At 39.0% G+C, this 24,602-nt stretch overlaps 1 protein-coding gene across 14 annotated transcripts in view; it reads left to right on the top strand.

The window, feature by feature from the left end:
- The window catches only part of CCNB3 (cyclin B3), a 61,147-nt gene that overhangs the window by 23,002 nt on the left and 13,543 nt on the right, over positions 1 to 24,602 (top strand). For 3 of the 14 annotated variants that reach the window (XM_060408312.1, XM_060408311.1, XM_012106701.5), the window contains exons 4-7: positions 156 to 274; positions 1,831 to 4,600; positions 5,382 to 5,477; positions 7,241 to 7,333. In XM_060408312.1, the coding sequence (XP_060264295.1) occupies positions 156 to 274; positions 1,831 to 4,600; positions 5,382 to 5,477; positions 7,241 to 7,333 (3,078 nt within the window). Of the gene's footprint in view, positions 1 to 155; positions 275 to 1,830; positions 4,601 to 5,378; positions 5,478 to 7,240; positions 7,334 to 24,602 lie in introns of all 14 variants that reach the window. The other 11 variants (XM_012106700.4, XM_060408310.1, XM_012106699.5 and 8 more) reach the window with 4 other exon arrangements.

Below are 24,602 nucleotides of genomic sequence, written 5' to 3'. Positions count from 1 at the left end.
ATGTGAAGTTTATAAAATATCTTGGGAATTTGCCAGCCAGTATGGAGATCAACACTATATTCTATATATCTTGAAAGTGAACTTTTCTCTCTCCATTTCCTTGCTTCCTTCTCCTGACTACTCCCCCCCCCCACCCCCGCGGCCTTTTTTTGCAGGCTCCTCAAAGTCAACATGTCCAGCCCAAGAAGGAAGCCAATAATGAGTTTGTTAAAGATACTTCCAAGAAGAGAAACAAGGAAAGGTTGCCTGAAAACAATAAGATGAATATAAAAAGGTGAGTAGAGGGAACTCAGAGGGCATTGCTTTAGATGGTAAAGGAGAGGGAGTGACATCCTTTTGACTGCCTTTTGTTCCCATTGAGAACATTGTTAATGAGCCACAGTGGTGAGTACTATATTAACCCTGGGTGCTTAGATGGTCTAAGTTGCTAAAGAATTTCAGGCCTCTTGTCTCTCCCTCCTCTGTCCCTCCCTCCCTCCCTCTGCCCCTCACCCCCTGTTGTGTGCATATTGAAAGAGCTGTTGTCATTGAGGAATTTGCCATGAGATCTTGTGTTCATATTTTCTCTCTTTTGGTGATTCAGTCCCTGATTGAGCAAGTCTGGGCTCCAGAGTGTGGAGCCAGTTTTCAGGGGATTCTCAGCAGCCGATTAATAGCTTGCCAGTCTGCTTATCCCATAAGAAGCCTTAGGGGGAGGCTTGTTTCTTGTTACTCTAGAGAAATTACTGTCTCCTTAGGCCAAAAATGTGTATTTTCCAGCTGTGTTTAGGGAACTGATCACAGGTTCTGCAAGTAGATATGAGTATTCTCACCTAGGATTTGGGAAAATGATTTACTCCTAGGAAAATTTTTATTGGAAGAAGACTTAGAAAGTGGAGTAAGACCTTTCTATATCCTCTCCTCATTCCAGTGGGAATTACTTCTTTTAGGAAGAATAGATTTCCTAGTCCCCCTTTCTGTCTTCCTCCCCACCCCTTCCCAGCTCCAGACACTCACCAGTCTACTATCTGTTATGGATATACCTCCGTGGATATGTCTCCTCTAGATGATTCATATAAATGGAATCATATAATATCTAGTTTTTTGAGGTACTTTTGTTCAGATTGATCATATTTACCAATAATTCTCTTTTCTTGTTCTGATTTCTAGTCATCCAGTGATTTGGTCACACCAGGTTAATCATTCTAATTGAAGTGAAGTCCTATTCAAAACAGAGCTTTGCATCTGACACATGTCAACAAATGTTTATTTTGGTCTTTTTATTACCTTCACTGGGAAAGCATCTTGTGAATAGCCTAGGGTGAAGGGAATATGACTAGATACCATGAACATTAAGTACCAGACCAACTTTCTCTTATAAGCTTTCATAAGCCTTTTATAAGCCTCTCTCTTATAATCGTCTCTCATAAGCCTTCAAACAATATTAATTTCAATCTGAATTTCACCAGATGCCTAGTGCTGATAGACAAAGACAAATGCAGCTAGTGAGAGAAACTGATACATAAGCAAATCACTCATACGATGTGCTAAGTATTATAATAAAAGCCTTTTTATATAAATAAAGGTAATAAGTCATATATGAAAAAGCAAGATAAGGATTTCAGGGGGAATTTTTTTAGAAAAGTGTGAGGACCTAGATCATAGAAACTATACACTATGCTACTTAGTAGACTTACTATGTTACCCATTGATTTTTACCCTCTAGTCTGTCTCTTGGGGTTGCAGTCCTTTCCCTTTCCATACATTTAGTAAGTGTAGTGACAAAATGAAATGATAGGTAAGGATTCTAGGAACTACATTCTTCTCACCCAGACATTGTTTCCTTTGCAGATGTAAGGTAGAACTCTCACCAATAATAGTCTCAACCACCATGGTGCCAAACATTATAGATAATCTGCTCACTCTGGATATGTCTACCAGCTCCAAGACACCCAATACTGAGGAAGCATCTATTTTCAAAGAGCCATTCATTTTAAAAGAGGAACCCACTTCTGAGGATGCAGTCCTCACGAAGAGGTCATTATCTTCAAATAAGTGCACAAATCAGGAGGTAATGTCCCTCTTGAAGAAGCCACTGTCCTTGCAGAGGAAGAGTGACAGTGATGTACAGCCAATGACTTTTGGGAAGAAGCGTAAAACCGGGGAGGCAGCCATCACCAACAGGACATTATCCTTAAAGAATATGTGCCAATATCAGGGAAAACAGTCTTGCTTGGGGGAGGAGTTGGCCTTGCAGGATGTCAGTGTTGAAGAGGATTCTTCCTTTATGGAGCTCCAGAATGTTAGGAAGAAGGCTAAAACTGAGGAAGCAACTTTCACCAACCCATTATCATCTTTAAAGAAAAAGTATACCACTCAGAGGAAGATGTCCTATAGGAAAAATCCTCTAGTACTGCAGAAGACCACCTCTGAAGAAAAGCCACTCACTGAGGAGTCTTTTAAGAGAAAGCCTACTGCTGAGGAGGAGTCCTTTTTCCAGGAGCCACCTGCACTGCAAGAGAAGCACACCTCTGAACAAGAAATATCCATCTTGAAGAAATCATTGGCCTTTCAGGAGAAGATCGACACTGAAGAGAAATCACTTTTTAAGGAACCATTGGCTTTTAAGAAGCAATCTACCACTGAGGAGACAGCCTTCACCATGAGGCCATTATCTTTAAAGAAAAAGTGCACTACTCAGAGGAAGAGGAAGATGACCTACACGAAGAAGACCGCCTCTGAAGAGAAGGCACTCACTAGCCAGTTACTGTCCTTTAAAAAGAAGCCTACCCCTAAGGAGGAGTCCCTCTTCCAGGACCTCTCAGTGTTGCAAGAGAAGCATACCGATGATGGAGCAGTGACACTTTTGAAGAAGCCATGGGCATTGCAGAAGAAAGATGATGAAGATGATTTTCTTATGGAGCCACTTTCCTTTAGGAAGGCTCATACTACTAAGGAGGCAACACTTCCCAAGAAGCCACTACCTTTAAAGGGGAAGTGTACTACTCAGGGGAAGATGTACCACTTGAAGAATCCACCAGTATTGCAGAATGTCGCATCTGAAGAGAAGTCACTCGTTAAGGAGCCATTACCCTTTAAGAAGCCGCCTACCACTAAGGAATCCCTTTTCCAAGAGCCATCAGCATTACAGGAGAAGCACACCATTCTAGAGGAGGCATCCATCTTGAAGAAGCCCTTGGTCTTGCAAAAGACTCCAGCTGAGGAGGAATCACTTAAAAAGGAGACTTTGACTTTTAAGAAGTTTACCATTGGGGAGGCAGCCTCCACCAATATGCTGTTATCTTTAAAGGAGAAGTGTACTACTCAGGGTAAGTCCTGTTTGATCAAGCCACTAGTATTGCAGACCATTTCTGAAGAGAAATCACTCATTAAGGAGCCTACCACTGAGGTGGAGTCCCTCTTGAAGGAACCATCTGCACTGCAAGAGAAGCACACCACTCAGGGGGATGTGGCCCCTTTGAAAAAGCCATGGGCATTACAGGAGAGAATAGACAGTAAAGATGAATTTCTTATGGAGCCACTGTCATTTAGGAAGACACAGACCACAAATGTGGCAGTCTCTACCGAGGAGTCATTATCTTTAATGAAGCAAACGTGTGCCACTCAAACAATAATGTCTATCTGGCAAGAACTGTTGGGGTTGCAGAATATGATTGGTAAGAATTCCGTTATGATGCCAGTATCATCTAGGAAGAAGTCTTCAACTGATGAGGCAGTTCTTACCAAGACAACATTATCTCCAAAAATGAGGCAAATCACTCAGTGGAACACGGTCATAGAGAAGACCACCTCTGAAAAAGAGTCACTCTTTAAGAAGTTGTTGCCCTTAAAAAAAAAGTATACAACTGAAGAGGGGCTCCTCTTCCAGGATCCATCTGTATTGAAAGAGAAACACACCTCTCTGCAACAGGCGTCCCTCTCAAAGAAGCCATTAACCTTAGAGGAGAAGATCGCCACTAAAGAAGAATCCAATGTCAAAGAACTGTTGACCATGGAGAAGTCCTTGGTCTTGCAGAAGACTGATACCAAAGTAGACTTCTTGAAGACGCTGTTGGCTTTGCAGAAGAAAAGCACCACTGAAGAGAAATGCTTTTTCAAGAAACCATTGGTTCTGAAGGAAAACTTCTCCCCCGAGGCAGCAGCCAGCATAGAGGGACAATCATCTTTTAAGAAGCAGCCCACTGCTCAGGGGGAGGTGTTCCTCTTGAAAAAGCAGTCGACCTTGCAAGAGAACATCACCGGTGAAGAGGAGTGCATTATTAAGCAGCCACAGGCCTTGCAGGAGAAGCCCAGCATTGAAAAGGAGACCATCCTGAGGGAGTCCTTGGCCTTGCAGGATAATTCCATGATTGAGAAGGAGGCTGTCTGGAAGGAGCCATTGGCCTTGCAAAAGACTCTCACTCACAAAGAAGACCCCTTTCTCAAAGATTGCACCTTCCAAATTGAAACCAGCCCAGATGTGTCTACCACCACCCCTGAATCTGGAACAGGCTTGTCCAACACCGTCACCATGTCTTGCAGTACCATAAGCAAGTCCAGTACTTGTGAATCCAGTTCCGATAAACCTTTCTCATCTTGTGACAAGAGATCACAGCAGGAGGTATTCTGCTTTCTTTCTTCTTAAATTAGATGAAGTGTTCTTTTTTGTCTTGGAGGTGGCTGCTAGCAAAGTTTTTTTTTTTGCCTTCCTAAGCAATTGAGTTGTATATAGTAAGTGATATTAAACCAAACTGGCCTTGTAGAATCTCTTGACTTCACGATTGGCATAGTGATATACCTGAGCCACTAGAAAGTATTTATTCCAGGGACACCCTCAAGGGTCTGGAATACTCTGTGTGTGTGTGTATTTCAGTAGTGGTTAGACAATTTCAGGAAATTCCCTTTCTTAGTAATTGCAATCTGCATTACATAGGACCTTAGCTAAAGATGAGTTAAATTCACAGAGGCATCTTCCAAGGAAGATGGTTTATAAGTTGTAAATTAGAAGGAAAATGAGATGAGGTTTGGTACCTGGGAGGAGAAACAACCTTAGGCAAAATAACATGGTTAAAGGTATAGAAGGGAGGAAAAGGTTAACAAGATGAACTGGGCCTGATCAAAGCATTGAAACATAACAGGTGACATAAGCTGGAAGATTGTAAGATCACAATGTCTTTCTTGGAGAATCTTGTGCTTACCTGTAATAATAGTGCCTGGTTCTTAGGGCAGAGCAGGTATGTACAAGGATTAAGTATTTCTTGGTTACTCAACAGTATGCAGATTACAGGGCAAAGGCTTGAGCTGAAGATAAAAGTGGGAAGAAAGGAGTAATTTTGTGTGTGTGCGCTAAGCTTCTCTTGGAATCTTTTTCCTAATACGTCTTTTTGATGATTTCCAAGCAGATGATCCCACTGGGGAATACTGATATAGACTGCAGCGACCCACTTTTCAGCTCAGTATATGCTAAGGATATCTTCAGTTACATGAAGAAAAGAGAGGTATGTAGGGGATGGGGTGAGGGGAAATAATTTTCCAGTTCTCATTTCCTTACCATACATCCTTCAATGATGAGGAAAACAATAACAGTAGCAGCTGATGTCTCCTGGTAGCATACTGTGAGTTAAACATTGTGCTAAAGGATTTATAAACATTATCTTGCTTAATTCTCCCAATAGCTTCATGATGGTAGGTATTACTATCTCCTTTTTATAGTTGGGGGAAACTGCTCAGTCAAAACAACTAGTGTGTAGTACATCTGGGATATGAACTAGAGTTTGATTACCTTAGAAACCATAAGCCCGCACCAATTGCTTAGAAGGTAATCTCAGGCACAAAAATTGTCAAGCGAGCTCTTTCTGAGTGACTTAAGAGATCTTTCCCCTTCTCTATGCAGTTTTCTGGCATTGCATGTAAAACCAGACTCTTTGTTCCAGCTCTCCAACTTGGTGAAATTTTCTTTCTCCTTTCAAATCTGCCAGTCTCCTTTACCACTAATTTTCATCAATTCCAAATTTTCTTCTCTCTCTCAGTGGAACAGATGGGACCAGGGTTATGTACTAACTAGAATTTTAGCAGGCCATTCATAAGAGGAATGATGAAATGTCTCATCTTCTCTCTAAAGACGTGGTAATAGATGAACTGACTCCAGAGCCTGTCTAGTATATCTTGGAAGAATCAAGAGATAATTTTGCTATACTAAAAGTGTGGGCCTTAGCTCGGCAGTATTCGTTTCACTTAAGATCTTGTTAGAAATGCAGAAACCTAACCTTACCCCAGACTTTCTAAATTTTAAAGATCTCAGTTCAATTCAGTTCAGTCGCTCAGTCATGTCCGACTCTTTGCGACCCCATGAATCGTAGCACACCAGGCCTCCCTGTCCATCACCAACTCCCGGAGTTCACTCAGACTCGTCAGTGATGCCATCCAGCCATCTCATCCTCTGTCGTCCCCTTTTCCTCCTGCCCCCAATCTCTCCCAGCATCAGAGTCTTTTCCAGTGAGTCAACTCTTTGCATGAGGTGTCCAAAGTACTAGAGTTTCAGCATTAGCATCACTCCTTCCAAAGAAATCCCAGGGCTGATCTCCTTCAGAATGGACTGGTTGGATCTCCTTGCAGTCCAAGGGACTCTCAAGTCTTCTCCAACACCACAGTTCAAAAGCATCAGTTCTTCTGCGCTCAGCTTTCTTCACAGTCCAACTCTCACATCCATACATGACCACTGGAAAAACCATAGCCTTGACTAGACGGACCTCTCTTGGCAAAGTAATGTCTCTGCTTTTCAATATGCTATCTAGGTTGGTCATAACTTTTCTTCCAAGGAGTAAAACGTTTTCGAAGGAGTAAGGAAAGATCCTCAAGTATCTTTCAAATATGTATGTTAAAGTTTGAGAATGACTCCTCTATACAGCATGGTATCATGCTTTTGATTGAATTGCAAAGAAGGGGCAGAATCTTGTTGGTATTCATCTATAGTCATAGGAGTATTCCTGCCTATATTTTATATTCTGCTAGACTCCGCAATATCCACCCTGACACTTGAATACCATGTGTGTTCATTTCCCAAGGATAACTGACCTTGTTTGGGAAAGGATACTTCGCTCTGCCTCTATTTGATACCAGCTAAAAATAATGAGTTAGAACTGGGAAGAAATTACTTAAGTTATAATTTGTTTTTAGATGTTAGTTGCTTATAGCTTTTCCTAAGTTATAATTTTGAACTACAAGAAGAGTTTATCTGTTAATATTTCTTTCTTACTGCCAGGAAAAGTTTATACTTAAAAAATATATGACCAGGCAGACTGATATCGACAGTGACATGAGGGCCATTCTTGTGGACTGGTTGGTGGAGGTGCAGGTAAGCCTGACAACTGCTGCCTTAAGGGGCTGCTATTCTCTTTATTGATTATTCACTCAGCATTGCCAGGTCTCAAACAAGAGTAAAAATTTACTGAGTCTCCAGAGCTGAATAAGCCAGGATTCCTGCCCTCAGGAAGCTTATGACCTAGGGAACAAGATAAGACATGCAGGCAGATAAGAATAATACAAAGTAGAATATACTAAGTAATATAAGAATGCTATTAATAAGACACTATGAGAACCCAGTGGAAGGAGAGAGATTTCTAGAAAAGGTAATCATGGTATGGTAGTTCAGTCATTCTCAAAATCTTGTAAAAGTATATGTAGTGATTGGATAAGTCTTTCAAGCTTTGGATGGGATGAGTAATAGGAAGGACAGTATAGCCCCAAACAGGGCAGATGGCTGTTTGTTCAGAGTTGACTGTTGAGGGAATATTGTTGTGAATACTTAATTATTACTTTACACTAATGAAGGTGTACTAGTACATGGATGTCAGTGAATATTTGTTGAATGGATAGAATTGAAGGGGTTGCTCTGGAGTTTGCAAGGAAATAAAAGGCATAGTCTGTGCTCAGCAGAAGAAAAGGTAATATTGTTAAATATCCTTTAAATACCAGAGTAATGGTTCAGGTTCGCTTTGGAGTGACAAACCAGGGAAATGTGGTAGATATTGTATATTTGAAGATCAGCAAAGCATGAAAATGTCATTCTATCGAAATGATGAAAACTAGTAAATTAGATAAAGTAGAATCTGAGTAGATCTTAAATAAATAAAATTGATCACAAATATTGCTGATGATTACCAAATAAGAAAGAGATTTCTAGTAGACTGCCAGTGGACTTTGTTTTGATTGACACTTTTTATAAATTATACAGATGAGAACAGAGAAGATCATCTTATCAGATGGCATGAAACTGGGAGCAGTTGTTTGTTGTTGTTTAGTTGCTAAGTCATGTCTGACTCTTTAGAGATACCAGCTGGAATGAATTGAATTTTTTAAAAAAAGTTTTTGTTATTTTTATTGCACAAAAATTCACATTTATTGTAGCCAAGTAAGAAATTATGATTACTTATGATCCCATAACCTACAAAGAGTGTTAATATTCATGTGTGTTTATTATGCCCCCATTTTAAAAATGGTACACTGATCACAGAGTCAGATGCCCAGGTCCTGTCTGAGACTTATCATAAATTTTTTAAGTTCCATAAGCCATGCTAATGTATACCTTTGATAGAGAATCACAGTTGTAGAAAATGTGTTCCTATATATATTACTTTTGTAACTTTAATTTTTATATCTCAAAATAGTAAAATTGACTTTTGGTATACAGTTCTATGAACTTTTAACATTTTGAAATAATAGATTCACAAGAAGTTGCAAAAAAAATAGTATATAGAGAGGTCCTGTGTACCCTTCACCTGGTTTCTCCCAGGGGTAACATTTTGCATAACTGTCATATAATATCACAGTCAAGGTCCAGAGGCTTTATTTATATTTTACCAGTTTACATGCTCTTATTTCTTTGTGTGTTTAGCCTATATAATTTTATCACGCATGTGAGTTTCATAAGCACCATACCATAGTTAAGATACAAAATTGTTCCATCACCAGAATGATCCCTTGTTTTACTCTTTTATAGCCACAGCCATCTCCCTCCCCTCACCTTCCTGTCCCTGGAAACTTCTAATTTGCTTTCCATTTTTGTACTTTTGTGATTTCAGGAATGTTATGTAAATGGAATCATATACTGTGTAACCTTTTGGGATTGACTTTAATCACTTACCATAATTCCTTTGAGATCTATACAAGTTGTGTTTATCAACAGTTTATTCCTTTTTATTGCTGAGTAGTAGTCCATGGTATGGATGTACCAAGGTTTGTTTAAACCTTCCCCCATTAAAGGACATGTTGAGTTGTTTCCAGTTTCTGAGACTGTGAGAAGAATGTCTATAAACATTAATGTACAGGGTTTTATGTTAATATAAGTTTTTATTTCCAACATCAACACCCAGGAGTGGGATTTCTGGGTCATATGATAAGTGTATGTTTAACTTAATGAGAAAGTGCTACAGAATGACTATCATTTTGCATTCTTACCTGCAATATATGAGAGTTCTAGCTGCTCTGCATCCTTGTTAGCACTTAGTATTGTTTGTTTTTAAACTTTGGCCATATAGATGTATAGAGGAATCTCATCATAGTTCTAATTTGTGTTTCCTCAAGGGCTAATAATGTTGAACATACTTGTTTGTATGAAGTCGTTTTTGATGAAATGTCTATATCTTTTGCCCAGTTTTAAATTGGATAGTTTATTTTCTTTGTGTCAAGTTATGAGAGTTCCTTATATATTCTGGTTACAGATCCTTTGTTGGATGTGTGATTTACAAATATATCACACCAGTTTTTTTTTTAATCTGTGTCTTTCATAGAGCAAAAGTTTTTAATTTTTATAAAGTTCAATTTTTATATGTTATCTTTCTATGCTTAGTCACTCAGTCATGTCCAACTCTTTGCAACCCTATGGACTGTAGCCCGCCAGGCTCCTTGGTCCACAGGGATTCTCCAGTCAAGAATACTGGAGTGGGTTGCCATGCCCTCCTCCAGGGGATCTTCCCAACCTAGGGATTGAATCCAAGTCTCCCACATTGCAGGCGGATTCTTCACCATGTGAGAACTCTGCTTAAACCTAGGTCATGAAATTTTCTCCTGTATTTTATATGAATGTTTTAAAGCTTTAACATTAAATCTATAATCCATTTTGAGTTGAATTTCTATAAGGTATGAAGGTTTTGAAGTCAGTTCATTGTCTTGCATATGGATGTTTAACTGTTCTAACACCATTTGTGGAAAAATATACTTCTCTACTGAATTGCTTTAGGACCTTTGCCAAAAAAACAATTTGCCTTATTTGTGTAGGCCTATTTCTATACTTCTTTCTACATTTTGTTTCATTGATCTGTGTGTCTTTCTCTTTGCCAATATCACAGTCTTTATTTCTGTAGTTTTATAATAAAACTAGCTAATGTGATTCTTCCAACTCTAGTCTGTCTTTTTAATTGTTTTAACCCCACTTAGTTTTAGAATATCATTTTTATATATTTCTGGATTATATTTCCTAATATTTTGTTGAGGATTATCGCATCTGTTTATGATGAATGTTGGTCTGTAGTGTTTTTCTGTTTTTTTGGTACTGACTTTCTGGTTTTGGTATGAGAATGATACTGGTTTTATGAAATGATTTGGAAAGTATTCTCTTCTATTTTCTTGAGGACGTGTAGAATTGATGTTTATTCTTTCAGTGTTTAGTAGGATTCACAAGTAAAACCATCTGGGCCTGAAGGTTTTTCTTTTCTCTGAAGAATTTTATCTAAGAATATAATTTCTTGAATAGTTATGTGATTATTCAAGTTATTATATCAGATGACTTTTAGAAGTTTGTGATTTTCAAGGAATTGGTCCTTTCATTTAAGTTGTTGAATTTATGTTCATAGCATTTGCTGAATATTTAGTTGTTCATTCTTGATATTTAGTAATTTGTGTCTTCTCTCGCTTTATCAATCTTGCTAGGAATTTATCATTTTTATTGCTCTTTTCAAAGAACCAGGTTTTGGTTTCATTTGTTTTCTCTATTTTTCTGTTATCAGTTTAACTGATATCTGCTTTAACTTTCACAGTTTCCTTTCTCTTGCTTTGGGTTTAATTTGCTCTTCTTTTCCTAGTTTGAGGTAGAAGAGTAGATTATTGATTTCAGACTTCTTTTCTTCTTTATAAAATATTTCTTTATTTTATTTTTGGTGTGCTGTGTCTTTGATGTTGCGCAGGCTCTCTCTAGTTGCAGTGAGCAGGGTTACTGTCTAGTTGTAGTGCATGGGCTTCTCATTGTGGGGGCTTCTTTTGTGGAGCATGGGCTCTAGGGCAAGTGGTCTCAGTAGTTGTGACACACTGGTTTACTTGCCCCGTGGCATGTAGGATATTACCAGACCATGGATCAAACCCAGGTCCCCTGCATTGGCAGGCCGATTCTTAACCACTGGACCACCAGGGATGTCCTAGGACTTTTCTTCTTTTCTAATATAAGCACCTAATTGCTATAATTTCTCCCTAAGTACCACTTTTAACTGCTTGAACTATTTAGAAGTTTGTTTAATCTCTAAGTGTTTGGAGATTTCACTATTATTTTTCTGTTATCGATTTGTAGTTTAATTCCACTGTGGTCAAAGAAAACAGTTTGTATAATTTTTAATTTCTTAAAAAAGTTTAAGGTTGATCAGAATATGGTCTTTCTTGGTGAATGTTACATGTGCACTTGAGAAGAATGTGTATTCTGCTTTGTTGGATGGAGTGAGTGTTCTATAAAATGTCTGTTAGATTCAGTTGGTTCATGTTGTTAATTTCCTTATTATTTTTGCTGATTTTCCGTGAACTAATTTTGTTACTGAGAGAAGAGTATTGAAGTTTTCAACTACGATTATGAATTTGTCTGTTTCTCTTTTCAGTTTTGTCACTTTTTTTCTTTGTGTATTTTAAAAATCTGTTGTTCAGAGCATATGAGCATATATTTTTAGGATTGTCATGTCCTCTTCATAGTTCTTTAGGACTTGCTTTTTTTTCTCATGTAACAATGCTCATGTAATTGCAAATATCTTTCTAGTTAAATTGACATTTCTACATCAATTTTGTCAACTGTGTAGTATTCTGTTTTCCCATCTAAGTACTAACCAGGCCCAACCCTGCTCAGCTTCCAAGTTCAGATGAGATCGGGTGTATTTAGGGTGGTATGGCCTTAGACCATAGTATTCTGTTCTTCAATTGGCATTATTTACTCAGTCTCCTATTAATGGGCATATAGGTTATTTCCAATAACCCTGTAGTGAACATGCATACATTTGCATTGCTCATAGATGTACTTTTGTTTTTCTGGAATAAATTACTAGGAATAGAAGTGTTAGACCAACAAAATGCATACTTAAAATTTTTGTAGGTATAGGAAACTATTTGCAGGGGCTCTCAATAACTATTTATTGCTTAAAAAATTGAATTTATCCAATTGTGTATAGACACCTATGCTTGTGAAGTGTCTTGCCCAATTGTACGTTTTCAGTTCAGTCAGTTCAGTCACTCAGTTGTGTCCGACTCTTTGTGACCCCATGGACTGCAGAATACCTGGCCTCCCTGTCCATCACCAACTCCCGGAGTTTATTCAAACCCATGTCCATTGAGTCGGTGATGCCATCCAACTATCTTATCCTCTGTCATTCCCTTCTCCTCCTGCCTTCAATTTTTCCCAGCATCAGGGTCTTTTCAAATGAGTCAGTTCTTCACATCAGGTGGACAAAGTATTGGAGTTTCAGCTTTCAGCAACAGTCCTTCCAATGAATATTCAGGACTGATTTCCTCTAGGATGGAATGGTTGGATCTCCTTGCAGTCCAAGGGACTCTCAAGAGTCTTCTCCAACACCACAGTTCAAAAGCATCAATTCTTTGGTGCTAAGCTTTCTTTATAGTCCAACTCTCACATCCATACATGACCACTGGAAAAACCATAGCTTTGACTAGATAGACCTTTGTTGGCGAAGTAATGTCTCTGCTTTTTAATATGCTGTCTAGTTGGTCATAGCTTTTCTTCCAAGGAGCAGGTGTCTTTTAATTTCAAGGCTGCAGTCAACCAGTGATTTTGGAGCCCCCCAAAATAAAGTCTGCCACTGTTTCCACTGTTTCTCCATCTATTTCCCATGAAGTGATGGGACTGGATGCCATGATCTTAATTTTCTGAATGTTGAGCTTTAAGCCAACTTTTTCCACTCTCCTCTTTCACTTTCATCAAGAGGCTTTTTAGTTCTTTACTTTCTGCCATAAGGATGGTGTCATCTGCATATCTGAGGTTATTGATATTTCTCCCAGCAATCTTGATTCCAGCTTGTGTTTCTTCCACCCAGCGTTTCTCATGATGTACTCTGCATATAAGTTAAATAAGCAGGGTGGCAATATACAGCCTTGACGTACTCCTTTTCCTAAGGAACAACATTAGAACAATACAAAAAAGGAAGAATATATATACACACACGTATATATATATACATATATATGTATATATGTGTGTATATGTATATATGTGTATATGTAGAGAGGTATGTATATGTATATATATATGTATATATATGTATATATATAGAGAGAGAAGTAGTAAGAAGAGTGTGCTCTAATTCCTCCATTGTCCTCTCCACACAGTGAACACCAGCCAGTCTGTGTACTGAGGAAGTCCTCCAATATTTCTAGGAAGGTCTCTGGACCTGCTGTGGGGTCAGCTCAGTCTCAGATCTGGCCTTACTCCAGGTTATGCTTGTTCCCAAAGTCCACAACTGCCTGAAAATTCCACAGTCTCAGGCTAATTGCGTGCATGTAATCCACTGCAGCTGTGACTGCAGTAGTTTATTACCTCCCTCCTCTTTGCTCGCACAGCCCCTGGTGCTCCGCTTTGGTTTTAGACCTGCCTCTGCTTGTAGGCCGCCCTGTTGTGTCTGTTTCCCACCCAAACTAGTGGGGGCAAAGGTAGCAGCTTTTTAGGGCTCACTTGCTCAGTTGGGCTGTGGAGAGGGAGGGTTATGGAAGCCACAGTTGGGGTGTTTGGGGAGTGTTTCCTGGGACTCAGGCCTGCAGGAAGTTGCTAAAGTCCGAGGTGGGTCATGTGCTCGCACAGGAATTGGCCTTGAGTTGTATGTCCCTTGGCAGAGCCAAGCAGTTTAGGCTCCCCAGAAGATGTGGGCAGTAACCTTTGCCTGCTTATGGCTTGGTGGCAACTACTACCTCTGCGGTCAGGACCACAGTGATGACATTTAGTCCCTGTCTCAGGCACTCCCCCTGGCTTTGAGGCTTCGGCAGTGGCCAGTCAGCTTGCATTCTCCCTCTGGGATTGTAAACTACAGTCACATCTAGTTCCACCTGTGGCGCTCTTGCTGGCTTGGCATACTTTGGTGGCAGCCAGGCATACCTCCCTCTGGGGTCAGGCAGTTCACAGTCCTTGGCGTTCTCGGAAGTGGGTTCCTGGGATCTGTGAGCTTGGGGAGTTAGGAGTTCTTGTGGCAACAAACTCTTGCCTCTCTGGGAGGCCCAGGCTTTTTCCTGGACTTCCTCAGCTGTGTTGTACTAGCCCCTGAGTATCTGCATAGCAGTCAACCCCAGTTCTCTCCCTGGGGCCTGAGCCCTGAAGCCTTAATCCTCAGCACCCAGCCCCCCTCTTGCCATGGTGGGTGTGCAAGCTGCTTCTTGGCTGGGAAGTGCTGGCTGGCAACATCTCTGGTGAATTCTCTCTGTTTTGCCTTCCGAGCACCTAGTGCTGCATTATCCTTGAGGGTCTGAAGCTCCCCCGTCCCCACCCGTGCTGGGGTGTCCAAATGTGCAGAAACTTTTCCGCCTTCATGGCTCGCTCCCTGGGTGCAGGTCCCTGTTCCAAACCCCTTTGTCTCTTTTTATCTTTAGCTTTTGCCCTACCTCATTCTGAGGAGATTGGCTTGCCTTTTTGGAAGTCTGAGGTCTTCTGCCAGTATTCAGAAGGTGTTCTGTATGAGTTGTTTCATGTGCACATGTATTTTTGATACATTTGTGGGGAGGAAGGTGATCTCCACATCTTCCTCCTCTGCCATCTTGAAAGTTTCACACCTAAGGTCTTATGACTCTTCTTGAGTCATTTTTGTAGTTTATATTTCATTAAAAATCATTGATTTCATGGATATTTTCACAGATATTACTATAGATTGCATATGGTATTCTTTTACAATCCTTTGTAATTATTTCTTTTCTCATTCAAAATGTGTGTGATGTGTTATCTCTCTCCCATGTATTTCCATGCCTTTTTTTCCTCAGTTTTCCTCAAAAAAGATTGATTCGGTCCTCTGGTCAAAGAACCAGCTCATGGATAAATATATAACTCTTTAATGTAATTTATTATCATCTGCTTTCATCTTTTTTATTTTATTAAGTTTTATTTGCTATTTTTCCCTGGCATCTTAAAATGAGTGCTTAGTCTAATTTAATTTTTTCTGACTTCATAATAAAAGCCTCAAAACTATATTTTTTTCCTAAGTAAAGTTCTGACTATATCCTACCAGTTTTGAAAGATAGTATTTTAGCTCTCTTGTTTTTTCTCAATAATTTGCAATTTTTATTTTCCCTTTGAGCCAGGCTTTTTTCTTTAAGAATAATGCTTATGATTTTTTCAAATGCATTGCTTGTCTTTAGTTTGTTTGGTTTATCCTTTTATTGCCAATTTCTAGATTTATTGTATTGTGTATTGAGTATGTGACCTGAATGATAATTTCTGCTTTTTTTTTAGTTAATGAGATTTTCTTCATGGCTTCAGATATAATGGGTTTTTATAAATAGTTCACTGATGTTTGAAGAAAATATGTATTCTCTTTAGGGTACAAGAATCATTATATCAATTTATTTTGGTTTAATAATTATTATATAATTTATATGCTAATTTATTTTTTCTGCTTAACTTACCAAAGTCTAAGAGCAATGTGATAACCACCCATAATCATTGTTTAATTAATTTATCCTGGCATTTCTTCACCCCCTCCATCTCACCTTAACCACTCTGTTCTATACAATTTTTTAAGCTACAAAATTAATACATTTTAAAAATATGTATTTATATGTTTGTGTGTGTGTATGTACAAAAACTACTGTTTTACTCTATCCTTATTTCTCAGAGATAACTATAATTTAGAATGTATCCTTTTTGTCTTATTACTTCTATTAAGTTTTTGACTATCCTTTCTTTAAAAATGTTGAATTATATGAATAATACATGAATGCATATGCATACACACATATATAAAAATATAGCTTTTTACTGAGTGTGGGTTTTTTGATATCTTTTGTTGCATGAATAGGTTATGTGCCACTTGCTCTTTTCTCTTAATAAGTCTTAATAATCTTCCCATATAAGTAGATCTATACTTATAGATAATATTCTACCATATGGATATTGTTGTTGCTTACTTAACTAAACCCTTTGGACCTGATCTATTAATTGACCCTCAAGAAAGATAAGATAACCTGCATACTTTTAGTTTATTTCTTCTCCTGTTTTTAGTCAAAGCAGTCTAGACTTTTAGATTCAGATTATTATTTAATATATTACCTTCCCTATAAATAATTATTTTTACATGTCTATATGTAGATCTTTTTTCCTTAATTTTATCTGGTATGTTGTGGGTCCCTTCGCTCTGAAGGTTCAGTCTTTCTTTGGCTCAGAGAAAATTTTATTTATTATTTTTCTCTCATTTTGATTTCCCGTGTGTGTGTATGTGTCTCTCCAAAATCTGTTCTCCTTGAGTCTCAAGTTTTTATTCAACTTTCTTTTACCTCTCAGTTCTGGGAAAATTCCTTAAAGTGGCCTTTGAATCATAGATTTGGTTTTTTTCATAATCTAATATACTGTTCACTGCCTCTATTGCATTTTATTTATGTAGATATTTTTTCATTAGAATATTTTTTCTTTTTTTTTTAGTTTTTTATTTTTTAAATTTTAATATCTTTAATTCTTACATGCGTTCCCAAACATGAACCCCCCTCCCACCTCCCTCCCCATAACATCTCTCTGGGTCATCCCCATGCACCAGCCCCAAGCATGCTGCATCCTGCGTCAGACATAGACTGGCGATTCAATTCTTACATGATAGTATACATGTTAGAATGTCATTCTCCCAAATCATCCCACCCTCTCCCTCTCCCTCTGAGTCCAAAGGTCCGTTATACACATCTGTGTCTCTTTCCCTGTCTTGCATACAGGGTTGTCATTGCCATCTTCCTAAATTCCATATATATGTATTAGTATACTGTATTGGTGTTTTTCTTTCTGGCTTACTTCACTCTGTATAATCGGCTCCAGTTTCATCCATCTCATCAGAACTGATTCAAATGAATTCTTTTTAATGGCTGAGTAATACTCCATTGTGTATATGTACCACAGCTTTCTTATCCATTCATCTGCTGATGGACATCTAGGTTGTTTCCATGTTCTGGCTATTATAAACAGTGCTGCGATGAACATTGGGGTACATGTGTCTCTTTCCATTCTGGTTTCCTTGGTGTGTATGCCCAGAAGTGGGATTGCTGGGTCATAAGGTAGTTCTATTTGCAATTTTTTAAGGAATCTCCACACTGTTCTCCATAGTGGCTGTACTAGTTTGCATTCCCACCAACAGTGTAGGAGGGTTCCCTTTCTCCACACCCTCTCCAGCATTTATTGCTTGCAGATTTTTGGATCGCAGCCATTCTGACTGGTGTGAGGTGGTACCTCATTGTGGTTTTGATTTGCATTTCTCTAATAATGAGTGATGTTGAGCATCTTTTCATGTGTTTGTTAGCCATCCGTATGTCTTCTTTGGAGAAATGTCTATTTAGTTCTTTGGCCCATTTTTTGATTGGGTCGTTTGTTTTTCTGGAGTTGAGCTGCATAAGTTGCTTGTATATTTTTGAGATTAGTTGTTTGTCAGTTGCTTCATTTGCTATTATTTTCTCCCATTCAGAAGGCTGTCTTTTCACCTTGCTTATATTTTCCTTTGTTGTGCAGAAGCTTTTAATTTTAATTAGATCCCATTTGTTTATTTTTGCTTTTATTTCCAGAATTCTGGGAGGTGGATCATAGAGGATCCTGCTGTGATTTATGTCTGAGAGTGTTTTGCCTATGTTCTCCTCTAGGAGTTTTATAGTTTCTGGTCTTACATTTAGATCTTTAATCCATTTTGAGTTTATTTTTGTGTGCGGTGTTAGGAAGTGATCTAGTTTCATTCTTTTACAAGTGGTTGACCAGTTTTCCCAGCACCACTTGTTAAAGAGATTGTCTTTACTCCATTGTATATTCTTGCCTCCTTTGTCAAAGATAAGGTGTCCATATGTGTGTGGATTTATCTCTGGGCTTTCTATTTTGTTCCATTGATCTATATGTCTGTCTTTGTGCCAGTACCATACTGTCTTGATGACTGTGGCTTTGTAGTAGAGCCTGAAGTCAGGCAAGTTGATTCCTCCAGTTCCATTCTTCTTTCTCAAGATTGCTTTGGCTATTCGAGGTTTTTTGTATTTCCATACAAATCTTGAAATTATTTGTTCTAGTTCTGTGAAAAATATGGCTGGTAGCTTGATAGGGATTGCATTGAATTTGTAAATTGCTTTGGGTAGTATACTCATTTTCACTATATTGATTCTTCCGATCCATGAACATGGTATATTTCTCCATCTATTAGTGTCCTCTTTGATTTCTTTCATCAGTGTTTTATAGTTTTCTATATATAGGTCTTTAGTTTCTTTAGGTAGATATATTCCTAAGTATTTTATTCTTTTCGTTGCAATGGTGAATGGAATTGTTTCCTTAATTTCTTTTTCTACTTTCTCATTATTCGTGTATAGGAATGCAAGGGATTTCTGTGTGTTGATTTTATATCCTGCAACTTTACTATATTCATTAATGAGCTCTAGTAATTTTCTGGTGGAGTCTTTAGGGTTTTCCATGTAGAGGATCATGTCATCTGCAAACAGTGAGAGTTTTACTTCTTCTTTTCCAATTTGGATTCCTTTTATTTCTTTTTCTGCTCTGATTGCTGTGGCCAAAACTGCCAGAACTATGTTGAATAGTAGCGGTGAAAGTGGACACCCTTGTCTTGTTCCTGACTTTAGGGGACATGCTTTCAATTTTTCACCATTGAGGATAATGTTTGCTGTGGGTTTGTCATAGATAGTTTTTATTATGTTGAGGTATGTTCCTTCTATTCCTGCTTTCTGGAGAGTTTTTATCATAAATGGATATTGAATTTTGTCAAAGGCCTTCTCTGCATCTATTGAGATAATCATATGGTTTTTATTTTTCAATTTGTTAATGTGGTGAATTACATTGATTGATTTGCGGATATTGAAGAATCCTTGCATCCCTGGGATAAAGCCCACTTGGTCATGGTGTATGATCTTTTTAATGTGTTGTTGGATTCTGATTACTAGAATTTTGTTGAGGATTTTTGCATCTATGTTCATCAGTGATATTGGCCTGTAGTTTTCTTTTTTTGTGACATCTTTGTCAGGTTTTGGTATTAGGGTGATGGTGGCCTCATAGAATGAGTTTGGAAGTTTACCTTCCTCTGCAATTTTCTGGAAGAGTTTGAGGAGGATAGGTGTTAGCTCTTCTCGAAATTTTTGGTAGAATTCAGCTGTGAAGCCGTCTGGACCTGGGCTTTTGTTTGCTGGAAGATTTCTGATTACAGTTTCAATTTCCGTGCTTGTGATGGGTCTGTTAAGATTTTCTATTTCTTCCTGGTTCAGTTTTGGAAAGTTGTACTTTTCTAAGAATTTGTCCATTTCTTCCACGTTGTCCATTTTATTGGCATACAACTGCTGATAGTAGTCTCTTATGATCCTTTGTATTTCTGTGTTGTCTGTTGTGATCTCTCCATTTTCATTTCTAATTTTATTGATTTGATTTTTCTCTCTTTGCTTCTTGATGAGTCTGGCTAATGGTTTGTCAATTTTATTTATCCTTTCAAAGAACCAGCTTTTGGCTTTGTTGATTTTTGCTGTGGTCTCTTTTGTTTCTTTTGCATTTATTTCTGCCCTAATGTTTAAGATTTCTTTCCTTCTACTAACTCTGGGGTTCTCCAACTCTTCCTTTTCTAGTTGCTTTAGCTGTAGAGTTAGGTTATTTATTTGACTTTTTTCTTGTTTCTTGAGGTACGCCTGTATTGCTATGAACTTTCCTCTTAGCACTGCTTTTATAGTGTCCCACAGGTTTTGGGTTATTGTGTTTTCATTTTCATTAGTTTCTATGCATATTTTGATTTCTTTTTTGATTTCTTCTGTGATTTGTTGGTTATTCAGAAGTGTGTTGTTCAGCCTCCATATGTTGGAATTTTTAATAGTTTTTCTCCTGTAATTGAGATCTAATCTTAATGCATTATGGTCAGAAAAGATGCTTGGAATGATTTCGATATTTTTGAATTTATCAAGTTTAGATTTATGGCCCAGGATGTGATCTATCCTGGAGAAGGTTCCATGAGCACTTGAAAAAAAGGTGAAATTCATTGTTTTGGGGTGAAATGTCCTATAGATATCAATTAGGTCTAACTGATGTAATGTATCATTTAAAGTTTGCGTTTCTTTGTTAATTTTCTGTTTAGTTGATCTGTCCATAGGTGTGAGTGGGGTATTAAAGTCTCCCACTATTATTGTGTTATTGTTGATTTCCCCTTTCATACTTGTTAGCATTTGTCTTACATATTGCGGTGCTCCTATATTGGGTACATATATATTTATAATTGTTATATCTTCTTCTTGGATTATTCCTTTGATCATTATGTAGTGGCCTTCTTTGTCTCTTTTTACAGCCTTTGTTTTAAAGTCTATTTTATCAGATATGAGTATTGCCACTCCTGCTTTCTTTTGGTCTCTATTTGCGTGGTATATCTTTTTCCGGCCCTTCCCTTTCAGTCTGTATGTGTCCCTTGTTTTGAGGTGGGTCTCTTGCAAGCAGCATATAGAGGGGTCTTGTTTTTGTATCCATTTGGCCAGTCTTTGTCTTTTGGTTGGGGCATTCAACCCATTTACGTTTAAGGTAATTATTGATAAGTATGATCCCGTTACCATTTATTTTATTGTTTTGGGTTCGGGTTTATACACCCTTTTCGTATTTCCTGTCTAGAGGATATCCTTTAGAATTTGTTGGAGAGCTGGTTTGGTGGTGCTGAATTCTCTCAGCTTTTGCTTGTCTGTAAAGCTTTTGATTTCTCCTTCGTATTTGAATGAGATCCTTGCTGGGTACAGTAATCTGGGCTGTAGGTTATTGTCTTTCATCACTTTAAGTATGTCTTGCCATTCCCTCCTGGCCTGAAGAGTTTCTATTGAAAGATCAGCTGTTATCCTTATGGGAATCCCCTTGTGTGTTATTTGTTGTTTTTCCCTTGCTGCTTTTAATATTTGTTCTTTGTGTTTGATCTTTGTTAATTTGATTAATATGTGTCTTGGGGTGTTTCGCCTTGGGTTTATCCTATTTGGAACTCTCTGTGTTTCTTGGACTTGGGTGATTATTTCCTTCCCCATCTTAGGGAAGTTTTCAACTATTATCTCCTCAAGGATTTTCTCATGATCTTTCTTTCTGTCTTCTTCTTCTGGGACTCCTATAATTCGAATGTTGGAGCATTTCATATTGTCCTGGAGGTCTCTGAGATTGTCCTCGTTTCTTTTAATTCGTTTTTCTTGTTTCCTCTCTGATTCATTTATTTCTACCATTCTATCTTCTATTTCACTAATCCTATCTTCTGCCTCCGTTATTTTACTATTTGTTGCCTCCAGAGTGTTTCTGATCTCATTTATTGCATTATTCATTATATTTTGACTCTTTTTTATTTCTTCTAGGTCCTTGTTGAACCTTTCTTGCATCTTCTCAATCCTTGTCTCTAGGCTATTTATCTGTGTTTCCATTTTGATTTCAAGATTTTGGATCATTTTCACTATCAATATTCGGAATTCCTTCTCAGGTAGATTCCCTACTTCTTCCTCTTTTGTTTGGTTTGGTGGGCAACTCTCCTGTTCCTTTGCCTGCTGAGTATTCCTCTGTCTCTTCATCTTGGTTATATTGCTGCGTTTGGGGTGGCCTTTTTATATTCTGGTAGTTTGTGGAGTTCTCTTTATTATGGAGCTTCCTCACTTTGGGTGGGGTTCTATCAGTGGCTTGTCAAGGTTTCTTGGTTAGGGAGGCTTGTGTTGGAGTTTTGGTGGGTGGAGCTGGGTTTCTTCTCTCTGGAGTGCAGTGGAGTGACCCGTAATGGGTTATGAGACATCAAAGGTTTTGGGATAATTTTGAGCTGCCTGTATATTGAAGCTCAGGGGAGTGTTCCTGTGTTGCTGGAGAATTTGCGTGGTATGTCTTGTTTTGGAACTTGTTGGCCCTTGGGTGGATCTTGGTTTCGGTGTAGGTATGAAGGCATTTGATGAGCTCCTATTGCTTAATGTTCCCTGAATTCGAGAGTTCTCTAATGTTTTCAGGCTTTGGATTTAAGCTTCCTGCTTCTGGTTTTCAGTTTTATTTTTACAGTAGCCTCTAGACTTCTCCATCTATACCGCACCGATGATAAAACATCTAGGTTAAAGATGAAAAGTTTCTCCACCTTGAGGGACACTCAGAGAGGTTCACTGAGTTACAAGGAGAAGAGAAGATGGAGGGGGTAACTGGAATGAGATGTGGTGAGATCAAGAGAGGAGAGAGCAAGCTAGCCAGTAGTCACTTCCTTATGTGCGCTCTATAGTCTGGACCGCTCAGAGGTATTTACAGAGTTATATGGGGAAGAGGAGAGGGAGGAAGTAGACAGAGGTGACCAGGAGGATAAGAGATAGGAATGAGTAGGAGAGAGACAAATCCTGCCAGTAACCAGTTCCTTAGGTGTTCTCCACCGTCTGGAACACACAGAGATTCACAGAGTTGGATAGAGAAGAGATGTGGGAGAAAAGAGACAGAGGCCACCTGGTGGAGAAAAAGGAGAGTCCAGAGGAGGAGAGAGTGGTCAAGCCAGTAATCTCGCTCTCAGGTAAACTTGGGTAGTGAAGTTTGGATTTTTAAATGTACAAAATTGACAACAAAAACCTAAGAGCAAAGATTAAAAATCTAGAGTAGAGGTTGGATTTTCAAAGATACAATATTAAAGAAAAGCAGAAGGAAAAAGGAAGAAAGAAAAAAAAAGAATTATTAAAAAACAAATAAACAAACAAAAAAAAAACACCAACAACCATCCAAAGAGTATATATGGTGTTTGCCTTAAAAAAAAAAAAAAAAGTCTTTCTTTTTTTTTAAATAGTAATAATAGGTTATAGAAATAAAAATTAAAGGGGAAATAGAAGACTTAACAATTAAAAAAAAGCTAGAAAAAAAAGAAAAAAAAAACAAAAAAGCAAAAAGCGAAAAAAAAAAAAGGAATGATTTTAAAAATATTAAAAATATTTCTGGCCCTTCTCTGATGTTATGGGCCGTGTGGGCTCACTTCCAAGGTGGTTCCCTCTGTTTAACTTCTTATGTTTGCTGGTTTTTAGGCTCACTAGTTCAGTCGCGCTGTGGGGAGGGGGGATGCTGCAAACAAATAGCACTGTCGTGTGCACACAGTATCTCTGCTCCTCTTGACCTGTCCTTTCTCGCGGCGCACAAACCGCTCCGGCTCTACAATGCTCAGCCGGGAACCGTCTGGGGCTGGCCCTAGGCTGCGTGCACTTCCCCGGTCCAAGCCGCTCAGGTTCGGCGCTCAGGCAGCCCTCAGAGGCACAAATGCGGCTGGGACTGCGCTTTGTGCCCTTCCCAGGTCCAAGTAGCTCAGGAGTTTGGCGAGTGCGATCGCCGCGGCTTGTCACCTTTTCCGCCGCTGCCGCTCAGCTCTCTGGGTGGACCGCTGGCGCACCCCGTGAGGCAGACTGTGACTGTCCAGCACCCCCAGAAGTCTTAGCAAAGGAGCCTGCTTACAGTTAGGTACGTAAAGTCTCTTCGGGTCTGCAATTGCCCCTTTCCAGTCCTTACGGCTCTGGCTGCCTGTCCCCGGCGGGGAATGGTCTGCAGCCGGCTTTTTCTGTTCCGTCCTTTGTTCTGTGCTCGGTCCTGGCGGTGTCTTATGTTTGAGCTTTTCGCGTGGTAGCTATCCCACAGTCTGGTTTGCTAGCCCAAGTTAGATCGTTCTGGTTGCGCGTGGGGCATTCCTGCCTGATTCTTGCAAAGCACTGCAGCCCGGGCCTCCCGCACGTCCCTGCCCTGCCCCCACTTCCCAATGGCGGATGCAGGCGTCTGTGCTGCTTTTCCGCTGGGGGAGTTACTGTTGGGCTTGTAATCTGTTGGTTTTAATTATTTATCTATTTTTCCTTCCTGTTATGTTGCCCTCTGTGTTTCCAAGGCTCGCCACAGACTCGGCAGGGAGAGTGTTTCCTGGTGTTTGGAAACCTCTCTTCTTAAAATTCCCTTCCCGGGACGGGCTTCCCTTCCCGGGACGGAGCTCCCTCCCCACCTCCTTTGTCTCCTTTTTCATCTTTTATATTTTTTCCTACCTGTTTTTGAAGACAATGGTCTGCTTTTCTGGTTGCCTGATGTCCTCTGCCAGCCTACAGAAGTTGTTTTGTGGAGTTTGCTTGGCGTTGAAATGTTCTTTTGAGGAATTTGTGAGGGAGAACGTGATCTTCCCGTCCTATTCCTCCGCTATCTTTCTCTACCTTCTCTTCATTAGAAATTAGTCTTTCTAGATTCTCTTTTC

Source organism: Ovis aries, chromosome X (genome assembly GCF_016772045.2).
Source record: "Ovis aries strain OAR_USU_Benz2616 breed Rambouillet chromosome X, ARS-UI_Ramb_v3.0, whole genome shotgun sequence".
In the NCBI taxonomy this organism is placed as follows: domain Eukaryota; kingdom Metazoa; phylum Chordata; class Mammalia; order Artiodactyla; family Bovidae; genus Ovis; species Ovis aries.
The sequence above is the reverse complement of the archived record's forward strand: the minus strand, read 5'-3'. Positions and strand labels throughout refer to the sequence as shown.